Here is a 23,553-nt window from a genome sequence, read left to right as displayed (position 1 = left end):
AACACCAATATATGGTATATAGGCTATTCAATCGCCATCTCCGTTCAAAGCAGATTGCGCACCCATATGGGTTATCTGTATCCATGAGCCATTGACATATTGATACCATATGAATTACAATCTGTACTGCTTCGTTCTGGCTCAAGGCAGGTTGGAAGAGAGTGATTGATTTATGTCACTGTCATTAGGAGATTGTCTTTAGGTAATAGAAGGCTCTGCTGTCCTGGTCGCTGGGGGACTACGTTTTGTCCGGCCTCTACCTTTCGACCACCATGGCTTGAGTGGCCTTTGCAAGAGCAGATGCCAGTACCGCTGAGCATTATTTAAAGATGCTTTGGAAGCTTTCACCAGCAAGCTTGATATAATTGAAAGAGAAAAAGTTAGAATGAACAATTGAACATGTTACTATGTTTAAAGAATTATCATCGGTGCTAGTTGTTGACGGCAAAGAAGAAGTTCTTCCAGAGTTGGAAAAATAATTGATTTTGCAACATCTCACAGCATTAGAACTAGAATTCATTCAATGCTTTCCTGAAATTTATGACGATGAGCTTGATTTAATACGAAATTCATGCACATTGTTGATGGAAAAACTTCCCGATAAATTGCAGGATGAATTTTTAGAACTCAAAACGGATTCTTGCAAGAGACTTATTCAGAGAAAATCAATCACTGGATTTTGGTCATTAACGTGTAATTCTTATTCCAAAGTAGCTGAGAAGTTTCTTTCCATTTGCTTCCACTTATCTAATCTATACGAATCAGGTTTTTCAACTCTTGCAAATGAAAGCAAAACAGAGAAACAGATTAGACGTGGAGAATGATATTCGTTATGCTCTTTGCAATACTCTTTCAGCATTCATGAGTTGTCAAAACAAAAAATCACAATTTTCACACAGACTGTTAAATGCAATGATTCTTAAATTTTAAATGTATTTTTTGAATAAAATACTTTTCAGCAACGTTCTTCATTAATTAAATTATTTTAGTATGAAAAGGAATATTATAGTCTAAAAAGCTTATTACTAGTGAAAGTTTAGTTTATATTCCAAGACTTAAATTACAATATTAATGTAAACGAGTTTTTTACAAACTAAAATTTTAGGGGGGGAATTTACATTTGAATATCGACAAAAAAGGTCCACCGGATAAAAAAGATTGGGAACCACTGCACTAAGCCAATCATATTGTGCAAACCAATTAAATCTGGTGCTCTCCCAAACTTATTTTTTAGATCCTCTACTGTTTGAGTTTTGAAAAAGTAAGAACTTTTAAATTTTTTTTTTTTTTTTGAACAATCAATAATCAACTAAAACAAAAACATGTTTATTTCAAATCGCAGGATGTTGAGCTGCAAGTTTATTGCAAGTCGAAAGAAAAAGCTGAAGATGTCAAACAGCGATTCGACAAGTGGCTGAGTTAAAGGAAAACATATAAAGTTACAACATTGAAATATGCATCATATACAACATTTATCAGACAAACTTTGCAATTTTTTGACTGTGATTTATTAAAAGAGAATTATTCAGCTTGATTATTATTATTGTTTCTGATTTAAATGTACAAAAATACAACCATGAATCAATTTACTGAAAATGATAAAAAATACAAAAATGCTGAGAATCAAATATAAAAGTTAAGAAATTACATTACTAATAAAAAATTCCTAAATGAACCTAAATTTAACCTAATCAAGTACTGTAAATAGACAATTGAGTACTGGTTATAGTTAAGCTTTTTCAAGTAGTCTATTATTATGTATAAAAGATTTAATTAGAAAACGAATTGTTTCAAACTTGACATTATATTATGTACCTGCACTTAATTAGTTTATGGGCGCACTTTGTTATATTGGTTGTAATATCTATTTGATTTAAGCACAATGCACTTGTATAAATTTATCTATTTAGTACTATCATTCTATTGTGTTGCTTTTCTATTCAACTGAATATTTTTGCGTTTAATTAACAAATCGCTCCAACCCATGCAATACCAAAGATTTGTATTGATTTTCAGTGAATGAATAACAATAATAATAATAATGATGATGATGATGATGGTGGTTTATTAAACGTCTCTCTTCTTAGCTCAAGCGCACAAGACCGCACATAATTGTTAAAAAAAAACTGAGTTGCACTTACTAAAGATTTACGGTTGCTCTTCTGAACTAACAGACAGCTTTATTAGATCAGTCAGACATTCCAAAGAGTTGAAGAACTATAGCTATTTAAGTCTATAGTACGACTTATGAGATAAAGCAAGTTTGTTTTCTTCAGTCCATATACATTTTACAATAGCATTTCGTATAAAACCATTCTTTGATTTGATTAAATTGTTTTTAAATTTTAATTGTTTGTTGAAAGGTGTGCTCAGAACCAGTAGCGTTGACAGAGGAGTCCAGGGGGTACTTTTGTACCGGGTCAAAGATAATTTAAGGGGCCCGAAACCTTTCCGATAGTAGTTGATAATAGTTAATTGTCGTGAATTAAAAACTGTCTGACCCTTGATTCTTGAATAAGACTTTACTGTCAATGCAGGTTTGGAAAAAGAAAATAGTTTTATATTGCCTCTTCCACCAGTGCAATTATTCAATTAAAGTCGTATACCGACCCATAAATTTTGGTAGACAACAAAACCAATGCGATGCTATTTTGCCCAGACAGTTTAAAACAACTTTCTATCACTTTAACGACCAAGTTTTTCACCCTAGGTTCTCATTTGTACCGAACCTGAATTATTTTTTCAATGCCCCTGGTCAAGATTCGGTAAATTACTTTGTTGCAATATGAAATAATTTAAATAAGCACATATTTGGCACCGGCTAAAATTAAAAATGTAAAGTGCTTTAAAATTTGCATTTGTCGTAGAAATTAATAACTTGTACAGAATGTACACTGATGGTCGTGATGGAGCTACCAAATTCATTATAGCCTATACCGTGTTGTTTTTCGTACTAATATTTCACATTTTCAATCGCAGATTCACTAAATATCAATGTGCTGTTGTGGTATACAAAACATTTACAAATTTCACAACAATGATTGCTTTGTGAAGAAAATGTTCTTTGCTTGAATGCAGTTCACTATCATGAACTTGGGATTTTCCTTCCAGTTTCAATGTTTCAAAATCAGTATTAGGTTGCGTCATCGCAATGATGTTACAAATAAAACAATTGTCATCTTTTAGAGTTTGCATTGGTTTCTGCTGGAAGTTAATTGAGTGATGCCGTATGCATTAGCAGGCTAATACGGTTTGTATATTGTCGAGCTTACTCACTAGGGAATACCATTCTGTGACGTGGTAAATGTGATACTTCTTGAAAAGAATATGAGCGCTTACTTTCGGTTCCCTTTTTGAAATACTGATCAACATCTATGACTTTAATCAACTAGCGATATGGCATCATGAACCGTTTCATGTTGTGCAGTTGGCCCAACAGATTGGTGTCTTACGGCTATTGTGTCTTTGAATCGTTACGCAGAAGGTTATATAAAATAATTAAACAGAAATTCTCTAATTGAACATTTTCTTCAAAGAAAAGAAAATGTAGTTTTAACTTTTTAGATTTACTTTATTTCCGTTATTTTCTCCATCTTATTTTTGTTGTTGTGTTTTGTGTATTTCTTTATGCTGAAAAGGAAGTATAACAGCAGAATCGACAAGAGACCAGCAAGATTTAAACAACTTCTTTCTAACGATTTTTAGGCTAAATACCGGTACTAGAATACAGAACAAAAAATTAACCAAATATTTATATGCAGTCAACAAATTGTTTGGCATTCGATCCAAAAACTTATATTTGAATCTTAATATTGATGTCTGTGATGAGCTGTGAACTGTCTAATTCAGCTCTACAAACGGAGTCTATTCTAAGCTGCAGTGGAGAAGGTCGTAGACTGGATTGCTATCCACGAGAAGGCTACAAAGTAAGGGTAGATTTGAAGACAAATACGGACATGCGCACTATGCAGAGCAGGATTTACGTTTAAGCTTAGGGCCCCACATTAAAAAACCCTGAAAATTTAATTTAAAGTCTGGTCGTAGACTTTCTTGATGCGAGATAAGAAACAGATTGAAATTTATGTTAAAAATTGCAGAAATATAAAATAAAAGTCATGCAGAAAAGTAAAGTCTTTGGAGAGGCTTAAGTTAATGAGGGTCATTTAATATTTAATAGTCATATTGATTCACAACTATGTCAAACCAACACAGCAAAATCCGTCATTTTTGCATTCAACGTCTGCAGACGTTGATTCAGTGTAAAAAAATGACGGATTTTGTTGTCTGGAATATTACTAGAAGGATGCAAAGCAGCCAGATTTAAGCTCACAAAGAACTATTTCAGTCGTAGATAAAACGAATATCCACTATGAATGGATTGGTGCGGACCGCTCTCTTTACGAAAGTCAAATGTGGAGTAGAAAGTGCCATTGACGAGTATATTTTACCTTGCAGTGCTTCAACGACACAGTCCACAAGCACATCGAACTCCACCCTTTGTTGGTGAAATTCATAAACACTCCTCAATTTCAAAGACTGCGGAACATCAAGCAACTAGGAGGGAATTACTTCCTTTATCCAGGAGCCTCTCACAATAGATTTGAGCATTCAATCGGGTGAATATTTAGGCCATAACAGATTTATTTACTGAGCAAAAATTGCTTCTCGAAGCTCTATAAATAAACAAGGGCAACTTAAGCTAGTCTCAGATTGAATGTCTAGGCGCAATTAATGAATTGTGATTGCATAATGGTTAGGCGTGTAAGCTTACTACAGCTCACACGTAGTTTATGATAGATTTGAAAGACGCGATTCACGCTTAATCCATAGGTTGGGCATCTCAATCTAAAATTTTTCTACTAGACCAGAATAAAACAATGATTAGTTATTTTTTATTTTTTATATGCAAAGCAAAGTTGCTGATTTAGAAGCATACTTTATGTTTGCACCACATTTCTCCCAAGTGCGTGAGTGCTTCTTTTTCGGTTTTTGATTGTATCTTTTATCTTGATGACTTCTCGTTTCTTTCATTGTCTTCTTTTCATTTTTCAAAATCATCCTTTACGTATTCTTCAGCGGCCAGCAATTTCGTTGACGATGTGGAATGAAAAAATAAACTTGATTAATTTCTGTGAAAGACATACAGTGCAACAGTCAATGTCTTCACAGCCAGGGATGGATCCAACAATTAGCCTCAAGGGCACGGTGAAAATTTCAACAAAATACCATGATGTGTAGATATTTACAAGAATACACCCTTGCAAATACACCGTGAATACAGTTACTTTTCTGTGATTTAGTGAGGGGGGTTCATCCCAATCGCCTCCCTAGATCTAAAAATTGCTTTAATCTAAAATTTTACAAGGAGACAAACATGATATGTGTGTGAACATTGCAAGAAGTTGATTGTTAAAGCTGTGAGACGAGAAGGTCTAACAGCGAAACTACACTCAGCTGTCATATTGTTTCAAGCTGCTTGCTCGACGATGCTCTGCGTACTTTTGTCTGGCAGCAATCGATATAAGTCATTACTTAGTCCAAAATCATCGGGAGATGTCAAATTAAAGGTTAAAGTGAAAGTACGTTCTTAGAAGTAGCACATGCTGGTGAATGGAACGTTAAAACTGACCCGTTTACCATTTTTTCGTAACCTGATTTCTACGCAGTCTTTTCTACATGACTTGTGTAGTTTGGATTGCATAAAAGATTTTTAACAAATGATGGCCAACCGTATCATTGCAGCGTAGTGGGCTTATTTTGTGGTCATCAATTACCGGAAAAGTTTCCAGTTACCCGGATTCACCACGTCATAATCGAGGAATGCGAAGCTGGGCACTCAAAAGGGCGCCGGTTCGATACCGCTCAAGAGCATGAGATTGTGTCTTTGGCAAGATACTTAAAAGCACGCTTGAAGGTGGCATGCCTGAAGATTTTTTTTGCTTTCCTGTCCACTTAATCTAAATCTTTAGCCATCGGGCGTAAGCTTGGATACGACGTGGAGGTAGACGACATGAATCTCTTTTCGTTTGTTTTGAAGGGCTCGATACAAATAATAACTCTGACTATTACTTTGCATTGAAGGACTTGTCATTTAGCTGGACAGCTTGCTCGTCGTTTGCAATTTAACCAACCAGATCTTCAAATCTCTAAAGAAGACATCTTATGTGTAGAGTTGGCTGGTCTTTGTCATGATTTAGGTTTGAGGACTTGCTTTACGCTTTCACCTTTGTCATTACTCACTTTGCGTCATCTTGCTTTCTTGTTCTTTTAGTCTATGGTATACTACACCAGCTGTCTTTTCAAGTATCTAATTTATTTATTCTGTGACACATTTCTTCACTTCGCCGTCGGTCGTTTTGTGTGCCTATGTGCGTTTCCTTTGGATGTAGGTCTACGCCGTTTTGATGTGGTTGTTGAACATCAACTGGGTGGTAAAATAGAAAGAAGGCTTGCATAAACAATAAAATGACAGTGCTTAAACAACAGCAACAATAGGCTAAATAACTACATTAATGATTATTGATTCTGAAATGTGAAATTACTGTACATTTCGACTGCTATCGCCTAATTACATTTAGTAAGCCTTTGACCAAGTTTAACCTAAATATCCATTTCTTTGGTTTGCAAACATTGTCATCTTACAGCCAGTTACAGTCATAGTTACAGTCATCTTACAGTCTTACAATCATTGCATTTGGTATTTTTTTTAATAATTTATAAGTGACATTAAAAGTTGACCTATGATGTAATTAATAAACGTGTATAAAAATATAGCATATATTGTGTTTTAGTGTATTAGCATAAAATAATTTTTGACCTAATTGTAATTTTTGACCTATGCAAAGTAAAGTTTAAACGAAAACAAATCAATAGAAATTCTCTGCAGCGTTACAAGTGTAACGTGAAAAAGCTGATCCCACCGAATACACTGATAGTTGAAACATTGAGTAGTTTAAAAAGAGTTGCAAGTTTTCATTGGGATGTGAGCTTCAACTTGGAACAGACTAAACCTAAGTTAAGAAAAACTAACATTTAAAACATGAATTTAATAAATAACATATAGGCTACAATGAATCGTAAAGACAAGATCATGCTGGCCCGAGTTTTTGGTGTCTCTGCATAAGACTATAACTTTTTATTCTGCAAGAAGACTTGTTTTTTTATTACATGTTTCCTTCACAACAGGTCATGGAACCTATTCTCACATGTTTGATAAAGTCTTTTTAAGAAAAATAAACAAACTTAAAAAGAACAACCAAAGTTCAACAACCAAAAATTTAGAGGTACGTTAGCTGATGAAACTAATTCATTTTCTGCGTGTGAAGTAGTTTTTCAGAAAAATATTGGGTTTTGGCTAAATGTAGGCCTAAATGTTTTTCAAATTCATTAAAAGAGGAGTTAAGGCAAAGTTCTCCATTCTGTTGATAACGCTAAACTAATAAACCAATTAAACACCACCACGTTTATAGCACGAGGAGCGGTCTTGTTCCATGTTCGATCGACTTCTTCAAGACAACCCAATGGTAGAAAGGGAGTTCAAGTTACTTTTGAGAACTGATACAGATGAAGATGGAACTGACATTACTCAGTACCGAAATGTCATTTTTATAAAGGAAATGATCAATGGACCGATAGAAGAAGACACGGAGGTAACTAAAAATGAATTAAAAAAGTTTAATTCCATTAATTTGTAGACCTGTCTAACATAATCAGTTAATAACTTACAAAGCGCAATAAAACTCACAATATATCCTAATACTCCTTAGCATGAGGTTTGATTGATAGAGCTCATTTTAGACTAGATGGACAGATACCCACCAACAATAGACAATTAGACTGTTTCGAACTTTTCACGTCACATCAGGGCCAAGAACGCATTAATGGTTAGACTGCTTTAGAGTTTTTGTTGAAACAAACACCAAATTAGAGGGAGTGAAATATCTTCTGACTGGTGACAAACCCACAACAATGCTTGATATGAAAGACTCGGTTACATGTCTTGTAATGCAAAGAAATTTATTTTCACACACTAAGTTCGATCATAAACAGTTAAAAATCGATTTCGATCAGCAGCTAGATCATCTTCAATTAAGCTTATTCAAACAGAATCAATTTAGAGGGATATTTTTTTCACAAGGGTTTGGCTTTGAAAAACACACCACACATTATGCCACAACAACTTCAACTTCCCTAGTCTATTAGTAGAAGGTGTCTGCTATGATAGGACTACATGCTGGCTGCTCTCTATAGCAGCCTATGAATATAGTCAGAAAAACATCTCCAATTAGGCTGGTAAAAAGATACATCTTATAGATCCCCGAACGCTCAAGCGAAGAAATCAATGTTGTCCAAATTAGGAATTACAGGCTGATAAAATTTGACAAAATTCTTGAATAAAGTTTATTGAACTACTAAATCTCGACGAAGGCGGAGCTTACGTTTGCTTATGCGGTTCGACACCGCTCGAGAGTAAAGCTGCTGTACCTTGGTGCTTGGCACATAGTGAAATACCATCATGAGAGTAGGCTGTGAAGAAAGGAGCGTTCTTCCCGGCTATCAGTAGCCTACAAGGCTGAGCGCTACAATCGACTGCTGAGAAACATGAGAGTATTCTATAGTTGACTTGGTATCTCTATATTGTAATTGCACTGAAATAACTGTGATTACATTGCGCAGCATGTAATTATATGTGTGAGTTTTTTTAATGAAAATATCATAAAATATTTCATGTTTATATTATCTACAGAAAATAAATAATGGACGAATATCGGAAGTTGATTTCCAAGAAGATGAACAAACGCTTGTTGGAAAGAGGGTATAGGTCAACTTGGTTGTTAAAAAGTTTAATGCTCAAGCGAAGCTTACTTTCGCTCATCATTGTTATCACTTCAAGACAATAAAAGTCAAAACCAAATAATTTGAAATTTTAAACAATTTACTCTTTAGCAAATTAGCAAAAATAGATCAACCAATACAAAATCAACTCCAAAATTTGCAGCTTAGAATCTCTGTAAGTTTAAATCTGGTCTTGTATGCAGATTTGGAGATACAAGGGACGGGATATAGAAAAGGGATTTCTCTACGAGGTAAATGCTTGACAAAGGGATTGGTTTATGATGGCATTTATTGGCAATTGTTTTCTCTAAGTTAGTGAAACAATGCATAGTATAGGCTAAGTCATGCTGTCTTAATCTCGAGCTCTAATTCCTTGAAAATGAAAGATAGCTGACATTGCTGTAAAAGTACTGCAACTAAATTGTACGTGTTGCTGATTAAATGTTAAAAAAATATACTACTCTGAGATATTCTAAAAAATAACACTGAAAATAAAAGCAGTATAGGTTTTGAATGTTTGCTAAACATGAGTTTAGTATCTACATTTTGGGTTCTTGTTTTTTATTACGTTGAGCAGGCGTTTCAACCATTTTGATTTTAAAACGCCTTTTCAATATTATTTATTGCAAGGTCTTGTGTTGGCTACAATTGTAAGCTACAGGATTTATGTTTTTTACAGACAAGTTCAAGTCCAGTTTTTTGATTTAGTTTAAAGGGATACCGTACTAAAGGAAAACCTTGACTTGGCGATTTTCCACGTTTTTGTGTTTAACTTGCTACCATAAAACGATTTTCAATAAAATTTTGCCCCATTGCGGTCTGATCAGCATTCTGCGCGTATTTTTGTCAAAGCTTTCAAAACCAGAATGGGCCTGAGCAGCGAAGCGTGCGACTGTACAGTCTACGTAATAAAAGACGAGCAATCAGCTGATCACGCAACAGTTGTTACTGCCGGCGATTTAACTGTAGGCTATGTATGTATGTACATCAAAACATCAGATTTCAACGTCAAAACATCAGTTTGCTCAAAACCTCAGATCTAATGTTAAAACATCAGATGTTGTAACGTGGCTTTTGTTATTGCTGTCTTTTATGACGTATTCTCGAGCTGTGTTTACACTTTTTGGTCATTTTGAAAAAAAAAAGAAAATAAATGAAACATTGGACTTTGGGCCTTGCCAGCGCCATTGAAAACAAATTTTATTCGGTAATTTTTTTTGAAATGTATTCTTGAATGTTCAGTTTACGTATTTTGATGCTTAATTCCCGTTTGAAAATTTCATTTAGTATGCCTTAAAAACGAGTTTTACGAATGTTTCAAATTTCGTAAAAGAGAATAATATCAAACCTTGGTACAGTATGTCCGTCGGAGCACTTCACACAGTTCGATTAAATTAGGTTTACTGTTTACTGATATGAAGCGGCAAATATTTTAAAACTGTTTACAGTTAATCAAAGTCTGCAATAAAGCAGTTAGCCTTTAGAGACTGATATTCTTCTTTCGTCACATGCAAATCACTTATGCCTGTAACCAGCTTTCCCATCTTTCAGATCGTTGCAAACAAACGGAATGGAGTGGATGTCGACAAGTGGGATTACTTTGCCCGCGACTGCCACCAGCTGGGCATAGCAAACAGCTTCGATCATGTTCGATTTATGAAGAACATGAAGGTGCTCAACTGCGCTGAAATCAATGGCAAGAACGAGGAAGAAAAGAGGAGTGTAGACTATCAGATATGCGTAAGAGACAAGGTAACTGCTGAGTACTTATTAGATTGCTTGCTGCTGAAGTAAAAAGTGTAAAAACTAAAAAGTGTAAAATACTGACCACTGACATCATCATCATTTTGTTCCTTCCTCGTCTGGAGGGTTGGATACAATGCGCCATTGTTCTCGACCATGAGCTGTGCGTACTGCACATTCATAACTTAATTTTGTCCATTTTGTGATGTTTGTTGTCCAAATCATTCTTGGTCTGCCTTTACTTCTTTTACCGTTTATCTTCCCTTCTATTAATGATCTTTGTAATGAATTTTGCCTTATTGTGTGTCCGAAATACTTCAATTTTCTTCTTTTGACTGTTTGTAAGAGCATTTTGCTTGAATTGAATTTGGAGAGTACTTCATCGTTAGTGATTTTTTGTTTCCATGAAATTTTTAACATTTGCCTGTATGTCCAGAGCTCGAAGGCATCGATCCGTTTCTCCATTTTTTGTGATATTGTCCAAGTTTCAGAACTGTGTAATAGGGTCGACCAGATATAGCATTTTAAGATCCTGAGACGAGTTGATAAATTTAAACGTTGATTGGTTAAAATATTTTTCATTTTTCCAAATGTAGTTCTTGCAATTTCTATCCGTCTAAGAATTTCATGGTCACACCTCCCATCTTCAGTTATTAAATGACCAAGATATGAAAAAGATTTTACTTTTTGTGTAATTTTATTGTCAATTATAATTTGGAGTACTGTGGTGTCTGGTGATTTTGAGATTATCATTGATTTGGTCTTTTTAGTGTTAATTTTCATATTAAATTCTTTACCAATTGAGTTAACATTGTCCAATATTTCTTGAAGATCTTCTTGTGATTCAGCCAACAGAACAGTATCATCAGCATAGCGTAAATTTGTTATATTCAAGCCACCAACTTTTACTCCTTTCATATCATCAATTGATCGAAAAATCATTTCTGTATATAAATTAAAAAGACATGGAGAAAGTACACATCCTTGGCGTACTCCACGCTTGATATCAATTCCTTTAGATAAATCTTTTTCCATGCGAATAAATGCTTTTTGATTCCAGTACAAATTAATAATAAAACGTAAGTCTTTGCCATTCATACCAATATTGGACAAACAATGAATCAGTTTCTCATGGTTAACTCTATCAAATGCTTTCTCATAATTAATAAAACATGCATATACATCTTTATTTACTGCATTGTAACTCTCACAAATTGTTCTGAAGTTAAGTATACCCTCTCGTGTTCCTTTACCAGTTATAAATCCACTTTGAGTCATGCTAACCTCATTCTCAATAGATTTTCGATTTCTTAATAAAATTATTCTCAACAAAATTTTCAGTACATGACTGATCAAACTTAATGTTCTAAAGTCACTGCAGTTCTTTGCTTTGGATTTCTTTGGTAGTCTGACAAAAACAGTTTCATTCATTTCTTTAGGTATAAATCCAGTCATATATATTTCATTACATAATTTGTGTATGCGTTTTAAACTTATGCCATTGAGTGCTTTTAGCATTTCTGGATAAATGTTATCCTTTCCTGCAGCTTTATTACATTTCAGATCTTGAATGGCTTTCTCAACTTCAGATATCAATATTTCTTCTCCTTCGTTATTGGTAATTTCAGGCATACATGTTCTATCATCATCATATAATTCTGTTACATACTCTTCCCATCTACTCTTTATATCCTCTTCCTGAAATAACATTTTCCCCCCACTATCCATGATGCAGCTGTTTGCTTGTTCAACTTTCTTCAAACATGTTAGCTGTTTAACTTTATTGTGTAATTCAAGTGACTTATGAGATGCTTCTAGATGTTCTATTTCACTGCATTGATTTTCCCACCACCTTTGTTTAGCATCTTTGCATAATTGGGATATTTCCTTATTTAAAGCTTTATATTTCTTGTGATTATTGAATTTGTTTTTCTTTCTCTGTTGCATTAAGTCAAGTATCTTCTCAGTAATCCAAGGCTGTTTAATGTTTTTCCTCTTTGATGGTAAAATATTGGCAGCTGCATCATTTAAGGTTTCTTTAATTTCATTCCAACTTCTATCTATAGTTTCTTGTGTAATTACTTGAGGAATTTCTGTTTGCTGTAATAATTCAAATTTATTGTTTACTGTAATACTGAATTTCTCTCGATATTGTTCATTTTTAAGCATATTCATGTCCATATGTTCTGACATATTTGTTCTTTTCACTCTTTTTAGCTTTATTTGGATTTTCATAACAACTGGATTGTGGTCAGACATTATGTCACATCCTGGATACGTTTTAACTTGTCTTACTGCATTTCTGAACCTATGGTTTATCATAACATAGTCAATTTGATTCCGAAATTGATAACCTGGACTTTGCCATGTATACAACCGCCTAGCAGGATGTTGAAAAAGAGTGTTCGCTATTACTAAATCATTAAGTTTACAAAACTCCAGCAACCTTCTTCCACGTTCATTTAAATTGCCAAATCCATAATGACCAGTTGTGGGATATTCATGATGATCACCCACTATTGCATTAAAATTGCCCATTACTATATTAACTTCTCCACTTTTAGTATATTTAAGTACATCCTTTATTGACTCATAAAACAACTCAATCTCTTCATCGGTATGTTCTTGTGTTGGTGCATAGATTTGTAATATATTTACATTAAATGGTGCTGCAGACAATTTAATCATCATAACTCTGTTAGAAATTGGCCAAAATCCAATGACTGAGTTAGCTATTTCTTTTTTCATTATCATACCGACGCCGTACATATGCTGTTCTCCTCCTGAATATACAAAAACAAATCTATCTTCTGTCACTTTACCATCACCTATCCATCTAGTTTCACTTATCCCAATTAAATCAAAGTTCATGACCGACATCTCTTGTTTTAAATTTTCGTATCGACCTGCTTTATAAAGGGTTCTTACATTCCATGTTCCTATTTTGAGTGCCCTTTTTCTAGTATTCAGCAGTCTACCATCAGACTTATGCCTTCCAGAGGGATTTGGGCATAAGCCATCATCACGAGCAGCTGTGCACACAGAAGAGGTTCCTCCTTCCCTGTAGCTTTTAGGGGACTTCACAGCAGGGGGCCCTGATCAGTCTCCATGACTTATTTTCGTTTTAATAGCTAGCATTGTTTACTATGGAATATATACTTGGTAAGGCTCCAATCTTTTCCAAGGTTACCAGCCACTGTACTCTAAACGTCAAAAGTGTGCCTAACGGGTCACTTCGTTTTGCTATCATGCCTTCCAAGCCATTGACTATTTATGGTTCTTCTGCCTTTTCAGCCATTCTAGACTTTATGCACTTAAAGGGATTGACTTCCCTGCCATGTTAAAGCTGTTCTAACATGCGCCTCATTTAGTTTAGCCAGCATTATGCCGTTACCAGGGTGTGGCCGTTGGTGTGCATTACCAACTTCGTGGAGCCATAAATGAGACTTGGGGTTTATATGAAGGACCAATGTTACCATTACTCTCATATGAGAAAATGGAAGAACTAGAGGTGCTACCTTTCACACAAACCCCCATACACCCCTAACTGACAAGCTGACAAGCTTTTGCTATTTTGCGAACTGACCAATATAGCCTAAAGCAGCGGTTCTTAACCTTCTGCCTTGTCGGCACCACCTTGAAATCACCAATCGATTCTCTCACCCCCTCCTAGGATTGGCTGAAAAGTAATAGTCGCTTACAGTTCGAAAATGTTGTTGAAACCTGATTAAAACAACTTTGCTTCTTACGTCATATTATAACAAATCTTGATAACTCAGCACCCCCACACCGCCTAGGCACAGGTCTCGCACCCCTTAGTGGTGCGTGTATTCATGGTTTAGAACCCCTGGTCTAAAGTGTTTAATCACATTCCGAATTTGTTATATTTTGAAGAATCCTTACGACAAAGTGTTTGTTGACGTAAACTAAACGTCTTTTTAAACTTGTATAGTTAAATTGTGTAACTTGACTTGGGAAGTCTTTCTTATTAGAGTGGCCACAACAAATTTGTCTGTTTATGTTTAAACGCACAACAGGAATGCAGTAACCTCTACGAGATGTTCCACACAAGAGATATCTTGTATCGTCGAGGCTCCAAGCACAAAATAAGCAACGTTGTGGAGTGCATGTAAGTGATAACTTTGCGCCACTAAAGGCCAGTAGTTGAATGCCTTGGGCCAACTAGTTTGATGTATCAAATTTTGTTTTTCTAAACCGAATGGCTAACTAACTGCAGTAGCGTTTTGAGATGCAGACTTTGTGTGTCAAACTGTCTTTAATCGAACGGTTTTCATTAATTTGGATATGGAGAGAGGGAACGCTTGTGATGGTACGTTCGTTGCTAAAGCCAAAATTTTGTAGGAGTTCAATTAAGCGATGATAAAGTAAACAAATGAAATGATAGATGAGACTACATACGACACAAGTTCATTTAAAATGTTTTTATTTTTAAATCAAATTTTGGCGGCTTTTTTGTAACTTTTGCAGACTACTGTACATATGACATTATCCTATCAGAAGGCTTGACTACAAAATAATCTGACTTTTGTCAATATGGATATACTGTAAATCATTTATTGAATTGGAAACAAATTACACTGTGACTTGCCATCTGTTGTCAACATTTGCGGCAGCAGAAGAAAGTGAAAGGGTTTTCTAAAATAACATACAAAAGCACAAATCCAGTAGTTGCCAAGCACAAACGACAGGAAATAGCAGTATTTGAATCAATAGTAAACCATAAAACAATTCATGCGTTCATATACCGTTTCTTTGCCAAGTAAGACGGTTAAATTTTGACAACAGTGTAACATCAGCATAGTAACGTATCGTATCAACGTGAATCTGGGGTGGTAAAAGGATAGACCCTCGGCCCGAGGGCTCACACGACGAACATTCTGAAATTCTCATACGTTAGCCAAACAGACAGAATTCTCATGCGTTACAACTCAATAACATGAAGCAGTTTTTAAAGCTGGTTATTGGAATTATGATTTCTCGACGTACAAATTAAGTTTAGAACTGGCTGACAAAATGTTGTCATACCAGTTCGTCTCCAAAGATGTTTACAATTGTATAAAACAAGCACCAACTCTTGGGTATGCACTTTCTGGTAGCCTAATATTTCATGCAAAGGCGCGTAATGAACAGATTTGTCCGTTGTTTAAAATTCTAAATTTTCAACAAAAAGAAGAAATTTTTGACTAACAAATTTGATAAATTCATTCCAAAATTTTTACGCAATAAATCAATTCCAAAAGTCCAAATAAACATATTGTTATGACTCAATAGCTTGGAGCGGCCTCATCTGCAAACTGTTTACGAATTTAACAACTATGATATTTCCCAAAAATCTTCTTGCTATCTCTTTAAGCAAGAAAATTACTCTACTGTATAGCCAATGAATAGTAGTTAACAAACTATATTACCTAAAAAAGCTACTTTTCATTCAAAAGCAATTTATCAAAAGCTCGCTGTTTATAATCATGCAACTTTCAAAGACACATATATTGGGGATAAAAAAGTTACACTACAGTTCTAATTTATCTCTGAAGGACTAGCATAACTTGTTTATTGAATTACTTTCAGCATATTTGTATAACAGGATATCTGATGCTATGGTGTTGGTGAATAACCACATGAAGCTGAAGGGTAAAGATGAAAAAGAATTGACAATAGATGAGTCTGTGAACGACATGGAAGCTTTTGAAAAGCTCACGGATAATGTAATATTATGATACCTTTGTTTGCTTTGCAGTACAAATACTTATCTTCAGACTGACAAAGTGACTTTAAAAACTTAATTCTGAGTATTCTGAACGCATGTCGTTGAAAAGCAAGCGGCATTCATTTCCACATAATTTCCAAAACAAAATTATATATTTTTTTTTATTTTTTACTTATCTTGTTGATCTTTCAAAGTTTACTGCTTCAAACCCTGACCTATTCACCAAACAAAACCAGTTAAAGCAAAGCTAAAACAAAATACAATTTCCAATTTTTTATTATTTATAAATAGATTATCTATTTAAGAAACGTTTAAAGAAAAATACTTTTTGATAACTACAAGAAAATGATTAGACATCGTGGAAAAAGTTCATGGTACACATATGTACCAACGGTCCTCAAATGGTTGTAGAGAAAGTTTTAATTTCAAATTTAACTTAACTCTGATAATAACCAATAGCCTACAAGAAAATAGAATAGGGTATCCCTTTAACACTTGAAGAGTCCAGGTGCAAAACGATCAAACTACCAAAACCAACTTTTCGAGTAAACTGAAAATTAAGTTTGAGATTGATCGTTTCGTGGCTGAGCCCTGTCATTTTAAAGCCTTATTTTGAGAGATATTGATCGTTTTGCCGCAATAAAAGGCCGCTACATTAAAACTTTCGATATTAACACAACGGGAGATTGTAAAATCTAAAAATCACGAATAATGGATTTTGATCGTTATGCACCTGGACTCTTCACTTACAAGAATGAAATAAAGGAGGCCAGGAGGGTGGTCCAAACCTTGTCACCCGAGCCGCGGACGGTCTGAGAGCTCACCATAAATGTCGGATTTTTCGGAGCAAAATCTACAGGTGTTAAAATACATCTATTGTTTACGTAAATGCATTGAATTATACAATACAATGAAACAAGACAAGCAAAAATTAAATTGAATGAAAAACATGATTTTGTACTGTAGATTATCCATCAAATGTATTATTCAAGCGCCCCAAATGATGCTTCAGATGACGAAAAAGAGGCAAGGAGAAAAGCTCGAGAAATGATAAGAAGAGTTTTTGATCACGACTATTATGTCTACATCGGATCTAAAAAGGTTCCTGAAGACAAAGTGTCCGAAGAAGAGAACACTGAAGACGTTAGCGCTGTAGAATCAAAGGTTGATATGTGGATAGTAAGTGAAATACCTGATTTATGACTTTTCATTTCAGACTTTTCATTTGCATATTAAAATGTCAAATAAAATATTATATGTTTATTTTTTTTATTTTAAGGGAGATCATGAAAGCTTTGTTCCTTTGTGTATCATATTAATGTAATAATGAATATATGCAGACCTAGTAAAAGGGGGAAAGTGGGGGATAGCTCCCTAAAACACAGAAAGTAACTATGTTCATGGTGTATTTGCAGGACGGATTAATTTAGACCTAGGCTACACATCATTGTATTGCGTTGAAATAGCTTCCCTCCTCCATAAGGCAACATGCTGGATCAGCCCCTTTGATGTAAAAGGTAAAGGGGGGTCCCATACTTGATTCAAGTGTCGGGTATGAGAAGATAAGGTTCTCATTGTACTAAGCCTTCGGCACTAAGGAGAGTAGGGTGGCCAGTTCTTTTCTCTCGGCCGCCTTTACTTCAGCAACTACGCCCACCCAATTTATTACACCCTGGGTAGAGGTGAGCGGTGTTTTCAACAAGCAGCTAAAGCCGGGAGTCGAACCAGGTGTGCATAATTGGAAAGCCAACGCCTTATCCGTTGCGCCATCTCACCGCTTGCTCCTCCCACCACCGCCTTTGATGTATGCGGTTGAAATTAAGCTATCTTAATTCTTTGGCCAGATAGCATTGCACTTTATTCAACGTCCGCAGACGTTGAATCAATGTAAAAATGACGAATTTTCTTGTTTGGGTAGCCTGTACTCTAGCCTTGGTATACCTTCGTTCACTTGTATTAACATTATCAAAATTTATTTCTGAAACTTGCATATTGTTTATTCAGGAGGAAGAAAACAACTCCTTTAAAGAAATCTTCAAAGGTTTGGAGGACTATTGGGCTTTCCCGTTAGAGGCAAGCACAACGCGATCCATTGGTTGTTTAGCGTTCATTTACAAGACGATATTGTTCGACACATTAGAGTCAGTGGTTCTCAACCTTGGGTTCGCGGACCCCTTGGGGGTCCGTGAGACAGCATTGGGGGTGCGTGATTACCTTGATGAATTTTAGAAGAAGAAAAAACGAAAAGCGATCTTTTTACTTTCATTTCTCTCTTTAAATGCAAATGTGTCAAGCTCAAGCCCGCGAGAATAAACTGTACGGTATGCATTAAAATAAATCTATGCTGCTGCCTACAGTGTGTACATTGACCTTAAACTATATCTGCCACAACGCATGTCGATTGCAGTCAGATCAGGTTGGCTTGTTTATCACGTAATAGAAAGCATGCGGTGCAACCAAAGTTAATTGAGTTTCAGACAAAATTTAGGTAGGGGTCCGCAGAATTAATAATTTGTCTAAAGGGGTTCGTGGCAACAAAAAGGTTGGGAACCATTGCATTAGACGCTTGCATTCCGTACTCGCGTTGGTATGATTACAAGTTAACAAACAGTTTTCGTTTTGGGAATACCGAAAAATTTGATATTCCGTATAGGACTAGTAAGTACAGCAAAGAATTAATCACAACCAGTAGCATGTAGCTAGAGGTGATTGTAATAACTTTGACAATAATATTACTATTTCATTATCATTATTACTGTTGATCGAAGTATCGTGTTGGCGTGAGAAACAAATGGCGACTTCAATACAATATTTGTTTACTCTAGTCAGTTTTTCCGCAAATAAAATAAATTTAATCTAGAATCAGCATTAAGTAGCTCATGTTGTACAAACATTACATAACGCAGCATACAATGAGCCTATACCAACGGTGGGCAAACTGCGGCTCGCGAGCCGCATGCGGCTCTTCAACATATTTCTTGTGGCTCTTGTATTGAATCGTAATATCACAAAAAAATTAAGATGATGCTTTATAAATATATTATCTCGGACTGTCAACCAAGCAGTGGCGTACCTAGGGTATAGCAGGTATGGCTCGAGCCATGGGCGCCACATTGATAGGGGCGCAAAAATCGGTTGGTATAAATTAAAATTTGTGACTTAGCCTACACTGTCTTCAAAATCTAATTTTCGGCGAGTACAACACAAAGATCAAACAAGAGTCTCTCTTTTACTGTAGCCATTGTTAAACAATGGAATTGTGACTTTGCAAAGCAACATTGTGCCTCTACTGGTTCATTTTGCGTTCAGTCAGCAACAATTGGAAGTTTAGTAAAGTCGCTGTAAGCAGCGATTAGTTGAAGCTTAGAAGTAGTAGCCTACCAGAACTTACTTATTCATTTTTACAAGAATTTACAACTTTGTAAAATCAAAACATCGTGTAACCTTGACAAATGAACACTTGACAAATGAAGAATTAATTCGCACAGCATTAACAACTTATCGTCCAAACTTTCAGAGATTAATGAGTCAAGTACAAAACTCATATGGATAAACAATCATTGTGTTTTTATTGCTGTTATGTTATGTCAAATGATTTTGCGGTTCGCTGGTGCTTATGGTTTATCCGCGAGCGGCTCTTTCTTTGAACAACTTTGCCCACCCCTGGCCTATACACTTTAATTTTTCGAGACCCAATTTCGGCTTTCTGTAAACTGAAATCAGCTGCAAAATTTTCAAAACATTGGATGGCGACAATACAAACTGACAAAATATTCTGCCAGTCAGGAAACAAAAACAATATAAAGTTAGAAGCCTTAGTTTGTATGCCAACACTGTACATCTGTTATTGTTTTGAATTGTAAGCAATTAAAAAGTGATTACATGCTTGATTTAAACTTTCAGTTATTTTCATTATTGTTTTAAATATATTTTCAGGAAGCATATTTTCATTATGGAATGCAAAGTATAAATCCAGTTGAAAATTACGTATTTTATTCCAAAAGTGGAGACGAAGAGGTGAAACCTAAACGGATCAAAAGAGAAGAAGTCTCCCATATGCTTCCAAAGCATTTTATTGCAAGTTTGAATAACAAGTTTACTACAGTAGACGTATAAGGTCTATGACATATCGGCTTACGGCACAATCTGCCTCGGTAAAATAAGCGTCTTATGTTAACCTGGCCAAGAAACTTAAACGGCAAGCTCCATCAGGGGCGTAGCCAGCAAATCATTTTGGAGGGTGGGGTATATAATTGTTATTGCACATACCAGTGAGCCCGGCAATGAACCGTTGAAGGGGTAGCACCCAATGGGCGGTCTCTCTTACAAAATTGTAAAAGCAACATCTTAAAATTGCGCATTCTGAACATACTTTTACCTTAAATCAATATTAACACTCTGTTAAATGACGCTGTAACAGAGGGTAAAAGCAACCTGAGCTTCTTAAGCTACATGTATGTTGTGATTGGTATCAACTGCATAGCGCAGTCAGTTTGAAAAAATACAATTAAAAAAAGAACTTTTTAAAAGCAAGTCCATGCAATAGCACCAGTAATTTTTTTCCCTATCGATCGTGTATTTCATAATATTGTGGTCTCTTCTTTACTTCGTGCACCCGTTATTTTGCACCCCACTTTGAATAAAATTGTAAAACCTATAGAACATACTCATAAAATTTCTTGGCGTATTCCAATATCAAAATATTGTTGTTTATTTTAATTTTCAGGATGTTGAATTGGAAGTATATTGCAAGTCAAAAGAAAAAGTGAAAGAATTCAAGATGAGGTTCAATGAATGGAAAAACAAGTAACGATACATGTTACCATGTGTCACAATGGTCTTCTCGGTGGATGATTGCAACAATGAACAAACAATATTCAAACGCTGTAATATTTCCAAGAAAAGACACCTTCAAATTATGCTGAAAGGGACCTTTACCACCGTTAGTCAATAAATTGGTTTTCAAAAAATCAGTGCTTGCCAAACATTTTCTTTTTCAAATCTTCTTCTTTAAAAATAGATCCCCATATTGTTATTGCGTATATGGGGATGCACAAACGAGTGATATAACTGAAGTCTGGTTTTCACAAGAATAAAAGATTTCAATTAAGACGAATTGCCCACGGACCGAACAAGTTTCGATTTCAGAGCATCGATGTGGGGTAAACGAAAGTTGATGGTCAATACTTACTCTTAGATATTTAGCATGATGGACTATTTCTAATTTAACATCGTTGTAAAGAGCATGAATTTTATCAAGCTTAGGCTACTGCATTTGTTTTTTGTGTTTTTTACTTTAGGCATCTGAGTTTGCATGGATAAAAACTATTTACAGTTTACTTACACAATTGCTACTTTCCTCAAGTAATCAGAGGTAAAAATCACATAAACGTTACGGAATAGCTAGCCCTGGAACCAAGTATAGATAAAAAAAAAATATGCGGAAGCTAAGTAAATCTTTTAGAGTCCATTGGATGTTCCAATAATAATCACCTGACCACCGAGGCTACGTACGGAAAAGTAATTCAACTTTGTATATTTTGAGTGTATGATACAGAACCAAAACGTGACGTAATAGAAGAAAATTGACAGCAGTTTTGAAGTCAGCACACCAAAATCTGGCTAAATTAAGTGAAAAATCAAATCAACAAAAAAATTATCAAAATTGTTTCCCTGTGTAATCCAACATTGTTCGATACTCCGTGTAGGATCATAGTAAAAGCCTTGATAAGAATCGTGTTTCTGTTCATTAGCCCAATTAATATTGATGGAATGCATTGAGAGTAGTTCGATAATGTAGGTATGGGTACTCGCCGACGCATCAGTAAGACTGCATTGAAATTCTTTGACTTGTCAAGCGCAGAGAGCAATATATATCTGCAGTGGACAAAGCGCTTCACAAAAAACAAGCAAAATAACTTGTAGTTCTTGTTTGAAAATAACGGTATTTTTATTTTAGATTTAATGTGTTATAAACATAATTGTGTCAGTGAAATTTTGCAATTAAACAGATCCATTGTTAAGCAGCCTATTGTTAAGCACCAAAGAGACGCGGCAGAAAATGATCAACATACTGAAAAGTAAAAGCAAAACAAATGCTACATTGTAAAATCTTGAATATATTAACAAATAAAAGAGGAGAATAGAATTACTGTGGTATGAAATTGAGGGAATGTTTGAGGGATTTGTAAATCACATAAACGCAAACCTTCATTTTTGTAATTTGTAGAAGTTTTCATAACTTTTTTTCTGTTTATGACAGCTTGATAAATGTGATATTATCCTCTATCACTAGGCTCGACCGCAAAAGGCAATCCGACTGTTGTCGAATATATATGGAAATAGTTTATTAAATTGGAGCGAAATTACAATGATACTTGACGTTTTTGTCAACAGTCTCTCAAATCACAATTCCGAGTGAACAGAACAGGAACAGTGACAAGAGAAGTCGTTTTCTGAAATAACATAAAAGCACAAATCACGCATTTGCCTAAAACTACAAGGCAATAATGATTAATGTGAGTTTTTACATTGCTACATCCATCGTGAATATGCGTCGACCTTTAGCGCTCTACGGACAGATAGTATGAATAACAATACATTAAATCGGCAATAAATTTCACATAATTAAAATGTCCATACCAATTTTTGCCAAGTAAGCCGGTGAATTTCGGCAACAGCTACAGTCTGAAATTCTTTACACAGAATTCCAATGCGGTTACAATTCAGCTATAACAAATGAAAATAACGCGTTACGATACGTAGATAATGCGCAATAAAACTGTGTCATTAAGTAAGCTCTTTTACAAGTGAACACAGCGCGTACAAAACTGATAGTGATAGATATATTCAGCTTAGATACGTCAGACTATTAACACATAGCAAAGGCTAAATTTACAAATCAGCAATCAATTTGTACGGTACTCACATGAAGCAATCTCTTTAAACCTGCTTGTCCGAATTCTACAAATCTCGACTTACTAAATAAGTTCGAACTGGCTGACAAAACAACCCAAGTTCACAGATGAACAGAACTTTTGCCCAACGTTGGCTACAAACTGTCTGATAATATTTCAGGCACAAGTGCGCTTATTTAAGATAAATTTTTACATGTTTTGAAATTCCCAAATTATAATAAAGAAGCAACAAATCGAACACAATATTTTCGATGAAATCATGGAATGTTGTTTCTGTAGGCAATCCCAAGGGGCGATGATTTCAATAAATTGTTACGTCACAATAAACTT

The 23,553-nt window shown here is 35.1% G+C and overlaps 1 protein-coding gene across 1 annotated transcript in view; it reads left to right on the top strand.

Annotated features, from left to right (window-relative positions):
• LOC145767578 (uncharacterized) overlaps window positions 1-21,116 on the top strand; it is a 32,772-nt gene extending 11,656 nt beyond the window's left edge. Inside the window, exons 14-25 of the mRNA XM_082579430.1 lie at window positions 3,819-3,926; window positions 4,456-4,616; window positions 6,082-6,197; window positions 7,186-7,283; window positions 7,470-7,649; window positions 9,039-9,086; window positions 10,387-10,587; window positions 14,616-14,707; window positions 16,184-16,304; window positions 17,273-17,485; window positions 18,311-18,379; window positions 21,033-21,116. Of these exons, the coding sequence (XP_082435556.1) occupies window positions 3,819-3,926; window positions 4,456-4,616; window positions 6,082-6,197; window positions 7,186-7,283; window positions 7,470-7,649; window positions 9,039-9,086; window positions 10,387-10,587; window positions 14,616-14,707; window positions 16,184-16,304; window positions 17,273-17,485; window positions 18,311-18,379; window positions 21,033-21,116 (1,491 nt within the window). The remainder of the gene's footprint in view (window positions 1-3,818; window positions 3,927-4,455; window positions 4,617-6,081; window positions 6,198-7,185; window positions 7,284-7,469; window positions 7,650-9,038; window positions 9,087-10,386; window positions 10,588-14,615; window positions 14,708-16,183; window positions 16,305-17,272; window positions 17,486-18,310; window positions 18,380-21,032) is intronic.
• The last annotated feature ends 2,437 nt before the right edge of the window (window positions 21,117-23,553 follow it).

This window comes from Aplidium turbinatum, chromosome 1, assembly GCF_918807975.1.
Source record: "Aplidium turbinatum chromosome 1, kaAplTurb1.1, whole genome shotgun sequence".
NCBI lineage: Eukaryota > Metazoa > Chordata > Ascidiacea > Aplousobranchia > Polyclinidae > Aplidium > Aplidium turbinatum.
The sequence above is the reverse complement of the archived record's forward strand: the minus strand, read 5'-3'. Positions and strand labels throughout refer to the sequence as shown.